General features: G+C 44.4%; 1 protein-coding gene and 1 non-coding gene across 2 annotated transcripts in view; both read right to left on the minus strand.

Moving 5' to 3' along the window:
• Window positions 1-6,343, minus strand: part of Igdcc3 (immunoglobulin superfamily DCC subclass member 3) — a 10,539-nt gene extending 4,196 nt beyond the window's left edge. Inside the window, exons 1-2 of the mRNA XM_033756057.1 lie at window positions 6,281-6,343; window positions 2,331-2,395 (exon numbers count right to left, since the gene is read on the minus strand). Coding sequence (XP_033611948.1) covers window positions 2,331-2,395; window positions 6,281-6,343 — 128 coding nt within the window. The remainder of the gene's footprint in view (window positions 1-2,330; window positions 2,396-6,280) is intronic.
• On the minus strand, window positions 5,129-5,235 carry LOC117283392. The gene has a single exon (XR_004514369.1). It is a non-coding gene; the product is annotated as a U6 spliceosomal RNA (small nuclear RNA).

A 6,343-nucleotide genomic window follows, 5' to 3' on the forward strand; every position in this document is an offset into this window, starting at 1 on the left:
CAAGAACATCTTAAAAAAAACAAAAACCACACCAATAACAAAACACCCCTCAAAGTGGGCTTGGGACTGGGTAGCTCAGTTATAGAGCATGTACCTAGCACGGGTGAAGGTCCTAGTTTCGATCCCCAGCACAAAAAGAAACCTCCTCAAACTGAGAATGCCGAAGGGTGATGTGCCATCAATATAGGCAAAGGCTTGGACCAAAGCTTGTCTGAGTCTTACAGGAGGAGCTATGATCTTCCCAGAACAGTAGAGGAGAGGCCGATGAGGACCTCAAGCAGTCTCCCACGGAGACTGTCATGAGACACTTTCACTCTCATTCCCATTTCCGGTGGAATCTAGAATTGGCTATTTAGTCTTGGGGGATCTTACAACTCATTTTGCAGTCATCTGGCCCCTTTTACTGCGGCTTTGTGGTTTTTGGGGGGGACAAGGACCAAAGGCAACTGAGGCCTTTGTGCATTCTTCTCTTTGCCATATGTGTAAGTAATAAACTGAACCTACAAGTGGCTCATTGCATCTTTACCAGCTCAGTCCGTCAGCCCTTGGAGACTAGCACTATATTCTTGTATGCATGCTCGACAAAGCCTCATTCCCTTTATCCTGCTCTGCCCTCTTGGCACCCAGCGGGAAATGGGAGTCTGGCACATGGCAGGGCTGAACGGAATCACAGAGCAGAATGACATAGTCTGCACAATGAGAAGCCAGTAGGTAAATGTGAGGGAGGGAGGTCAGGCCCACTGAGAATCCTGGCTGGGGAGCCAGGGCCTGTTTGAGGGGATTAGGCTGTCTGTGGTCCAGCTCTGCTCCCTTTCCCTGAAGAGAACCTCACAAGCTTCCACACTGGGCCTCCGTCAGCCAGTCCCTGCTGCATCAAACCTCCAGAGAGTGGTGCCCAAGGTTGACAGACCAGATTCTGGCTGGCATGGTGGCACACACCTGTGATCCCAGCATTTCAGAGGCTAAGGCAGCAAAATCACTGGGAGGTTAAGGCCAGCCTGGGTTACAAAGTGAGTTCAAGGCCCATCTGAAATACGTGGTGAGACCCTGCTTCAAAAATGAATAAATGGGGCTGGGGATTTAGCTCAGTGGTTCTGCCGCCTGCCTTGCAAGCACAAGGACCCGAGTTCGTGATTCCCGGTACCAAAAAAAAAAAAAAAAGAATAAATGAATGAATAAATAAAATACAGCTGGGCATGGTGGCACCTGCCTGTAATCCCAGTACTCGGGAGGCTGAGGCAGGAGGATCGCTGTGAGTTCGAGACCAGCCTGGGCTACATAGTGAGTTCCAGGTCAGTCTTAACTACATAGTGAGACCCTGTCTCAAAAAACCGAAAAAAAAACCCAAAAAACCAAAAAAACAAAGAAACTACTCCCCCCCAAAAAAATACAAAACAAAGCTTTCCAGCCAGACCTGGGTTCACACTGTGGCTGCTCTCCATACTAAGAGTGATACCAGGTGATATCAGCTTTATTTCCTTCCTTTGTAAAATGAGAAATTTAACACTGCTGAAATGAATGAGTGAAATAATGCATTTTTAGCAATATCGTGCACAATAGGTATTCCATTTAATTTTATTTATTATTAATGAAGATAACAATAAAAACCTTTCTTCTGAGAAGGCAGAAAACATGATGAGCCTTGATGTTTCCCACAGATCCAGTACTGGGCCTGGGGTTCTGTTCCCTGATATGCACACACGCACATGCACATGCATATGCACAGTATATATATAAAACCATAGACTCTCTGGGGACTTAGCTCAGTGGAGCCACCACTTGCCTTACAAGCACAAGGTCCTGAGTTCTATCACAGAACCAAAAAATAAAAAAATAAAACTAGGGCTGGGGATTTAGCTCAGTGGTTCCACTGCCTGCCTTGCAAGTGCAAGGACCCGAGTTCAATCCCCAGCACAAAAAAAAAAAAAAAAAGACTCATTGAATCAAGGAATTGGGAGTGATATTTAAGAGGTGATGGTGCCTAATTCTTTTTTTGTTTTGTTTTGGGGCACTGGGGATTGAACCTAGGACCTTCTCATTTAGCTACATCCTCAACCCATTTTATTTATTTTACACAAAGTTGCCCATGCTGAGCTTGAAGTCACAGTCTGCCTACCTCAGCTTTCCAGAGCACTGGGATTACAGGTTGGGTCACCATGCCCAGTGTGGAACCTGATTCTATTTCCCAGAAAGCAGGACCAAAGCCCAGAGTGCACCTGACCTGCCCCAAGTCATACAGCTAGCTTCTCATTGGATCTTTCAGATGGAACTGCCAAAATCATTCAGCAAAATGTACTATTCTCTTCCTGGATTTAGAAAATGTACCAGACCAAAGGAAAACCAGGAATTCTGGCTTCCCAGAGAGGATGCCTAAATCCTTTACAGGGACAAGGCCCTATAGGCAGAAAAAAGTTAAGGTCTCATTAAGATAAATAGGGAAACTTACTAAATGCAGTTTCTACCTTCACAGGTAAACTCTCGAGGTAGGGTAATTAAAAGACAAAAAAGGAGCCAGGGATGTAGCTCAGTGGCGCCATGCCTGCCCAGCAAGTGTAAGGTCCTCAGTTTGATTCCCGGTAACAGGGGAAAAAAAAAAGACAAAGAAGAGAAAGAAAGGCTAAATTTGAGAGAGGAGCCAGGCAACACAATTACCATAAGAATTTATCAAGAAGAGGGTCCTGAGTTCAACCCCAGATACCAAAAAAAAAAAAAAAAAAAGGAATTTATCAAGAAGAGTTGGGTTCCAGCATCTGCCTCACAAGCCCAAGGACTGGAGTTCGATCACCGGTACCTAAAAAGAAAGAAAAGAAGAGTTAAACACAGAGAAAGCCACAAATGAAAGACCAGGGAAGCCAGCGTCCCTCAGCCACCTGACAGAATGCAAGAGTGATAAGAGACAGCCACCTAAGCACCCTTATTTAATACTAAGACATGCAGGCGCACGCACGTGTGCACACACACATGTAAACATGTGCATGTTCTCACTTTAACATCATCAGCATACTATTGCACACATGTGCACATGTCCCCTTTACTTAATCATTAAGTAAGCTGCATTCTGAATAGGCCCTCCCCCTTCACTTATTCATTACAAAGGAACCAGAAGAAACCCAATGGCCAAAAGGAATGTAGGCAGACATGCCTAGGATCAAGGACAATCAAGAGAACAGATCAGGTAGTGGCAAGAGCCCATTTGGGGGATGGGAAGACACTAGTCCCCAGGAGCCAGGGATAAGAGCTACTGGGCTTTCAGCTCGAAGCCTCCTACTACCTCATGGTAGCTGTCTATCCTCCTCCTTTTCCCCAACTAAACTATCTTTATCTTAACTCTTCCTTCTTTAACTCACTTACTGAAGCTAAGAGTTATATTCCAGACAAAAAAGTGTTCCGGATGGGGAGTGGTGCGCACAGCCCACCCTAACCCAACACCTTGTTGGATGGCATTACCCGACACACCTCCATCTAACAACAAGCATCATTCTTCCCATTTGATAAGCAAACACAATTTTCTGATGTCTTACAGAAAGTTCTAGTAATCCTACTACTGTCATAAACTTTTTTATTCTGTATACATATTTTCAACACGTAGCAGGAGCAACATTTTCAAGCCATGGATAGAAGCCATATACATTTAATTTTCTTAGCTTTCCCATAGCTCAGCCCAACCTGCATTTCTATGACGCATTTTGTGTAAGATAGCCAGTCCCTGATCTCCACATTAAGATCACCTAAGATGTCCCTTTTCTCAACTGTACTGGCTTAAAAAGTGTCTCTCTCCTAATTCATGCCCGCCCCCAGAATATCATGATGTGGCCTTATTTGAAAATAAGAACGTTGCAATGTAAGCACTTGAGGTCATGTTGGCTTAGAGTATATCCTAAATCCAATGACTAGAGTCCTTATAAGAAGATCAGGGGGCTGGGGATTTAGCTCAGTGGTTCCATTGCCTGCCTTGCAAGCTCAAGGTCCTGAGTTTGATCCCCAGTGCCAAAAATAAATAAATAAATAAATAAGAAGAAGATCACGGAAGCCATAAGGACACAGATACAGAGGATATTATTACAGACAACTAAGGTAGAATATTATAGGTAGTCAGATAGGCCTGGGCCCTCAAAAGAATCAGCACAAAAGATGAAAATATGTTACAACCATGGCTGGGCTGCATCTGTTGGAGATCAAGCCTCAAGATGAAAGTGAAAATGACCAGGCTTGCATAGTTCTACAAAGAACAAGTTAAATGGTAACACCTGACTTAAAGAAGTCTAGATAGACATCTGTCACCCTGATTAGTGACCAAGGCCTCTGGACGAACCATTTCCTAGAAAAAGTCTTTGTTGTTTTCATGCACACTTGTTACATGACTTGTTCCCACATTGGATCGCTATTACCTAAGTGACTATACTTATAACCTTATTGGTTGGTCATAGCTTTAACCCATGTTAAACACACATGGTTTTTGCTCTATAAACTTCCCCTAAAAAGTGGGGTCCTCAGCTACCCATTTGGGACCTCCGCTGCCTCTCAGGATTTCTCTTCTCAATAAACATTTCCTACTCTTAACTTCTGTCGCTCCTAGAATTCATTCTTTGATTTCAGAGAACATGAACTTGGCATATCAGGCATCTAACAGGTTGAGAATTATAATATTTTTCTTATATCATTTGGAGGTCCTGTTTCATGCCCTATATAATCCCTGCATCAATATGACAGTGACAACAGAGGCAGGGATAAGAGCAATGAGAAAAAAAAAAGTGATGCTTCTCCTAGCCAAGGGTCACCAGGATTGCCAGCAATCCCAGAGTTTAGGAAGAGGTGAGAAAGTTCTTCCTATGGGCCTTTGGAAGGAGGATGGCCCTGCCAACACTTTGATTTTGCTCTGTTTGCCTCTAGACTGTGAGAAAGTATATGCTGGACATTTTGTTTTTCTTTTTCTTGGTGCCAGGGATCAAAGCTAGGACCTCTGTTGTTGAGGTACATTCCGGGCCCTCTTTTCTTTTTTTTGGTAGCGGGGATCGAACTCAGGTCCTTGTGCTTGCGAGGCAGGCAGCAGAACCACTGCACTAAATCCTCGGCTCATGGCCCTCTTTTCTTTAAGCCACACGATTTGTAGTACCTTCTTTTTTTTTTTTTTAATATGGAATGCTTCACAAATTTGTGTGTCATCCTTGCACAGGGGCCATGCTAATCTTCTCTGTATCGTTCCAATTTTAGTATATGTGCTGCCGAAGCGAGCACTGTAGTATTTTCTTATGGCTGCACTAAGAAACCAATAAGCCAGATGTTTCTCTACTGTGGCCTTCCACTCTGTGGTGCAACAGGTGAGATATCTATCACCTGTCTCCCTCGCCAAATCCTCAACAGCCCTCTCCATTCACTGCTCTTGCTCTAAGGCAACACTTCCTGGCTATGAGCACAGATCCTTCCTCTTCCCAGATCCCTATCTTATCCTTAGGGGTAAGGAGGTTCTGCTTTTTTCCCTGTGTTGTGGCAGGGTGGGATGTACACACCACTCCTCATCTAGAACATGCAGCTACCAGGATCATAAACTTGGCAATAGTAATGAATTAAAGAGGCAGAGTTTAAAATAAGGGAAGCCAGTTTATCTGGAAAGGGATGAAAAAAAGAAAAGATAAACAGCTACTCTATAAGAGCTACTCTATTAGAGGTGATAGCCGTGTGTTTTTGTCTCTGATCCTTTTTATTAGGACTAGTGCATTTCCCCATTCCCCATGTGGGCACTCTGAAGTTGTCACCATCTGATTGGCTCTTTGGATGTCTATTGGTGGCTGATCAGCTCTCAAATCACCTGACCAAGGGTAAGGGTGATAGGATAACAAACAACAAGATCTTTACTGCATAAACGGGAGGAGGGTGGTCCTGGACGGTCAGAGCGCTTATCAGGCTAAGACACTGTCTCCTGGAGTCTGCCACTATTTATTGAACACACAGCTTCTCGGAGGGGCAGAGGGCGGTGAAGGGAACAGTGGAGTGGAGAGCTCTGACGCAAGCAGGGTCCTAGCAACAAGGGAATGAGACATTCTAGTAGGAACAAATCATTAATTAAGGGGAAATTTGTTTTTTCTCGAGATGAATTTCTGCCTCTGTAGGAGTTTTGCGTAGGAGTCGTGCTGCCCTCAGCTGCACTATTGTCTTGCCATCCAGGACATCACAGCGTCACGGATCACTGAGACCTCTGCTGTTACCAGTGATGTGGGGAATTGTTCCTTTCCCACGCACCAACGGCTGGCTCTTCAGGCAATCACTGTGGGCTAACACGCACAATCAGACTCTGAATATGAAAAACCAATCTATGAATGTGCAGCTCGCTCAGGGTGGTCTCCAT

The sequence above is a fragment of the Fukomys damarensis genome, unplaced genomic scaffold (genome assembly GCF_012274545.1).
Source record: "Fukomys damarensis isolate Sample0158 unplaced genomic scaffold, DMR_v1.0_HiC HiC_scaffold_25, whole genome shotgun sequence".
NCBI classification, from domain to species: domain Eukaryota; kingdom Metazoa; phylum Chordata; class Mammalia; order Rodentia; family Bathyergidae; genus Fukomys; species Fukomys damarensis.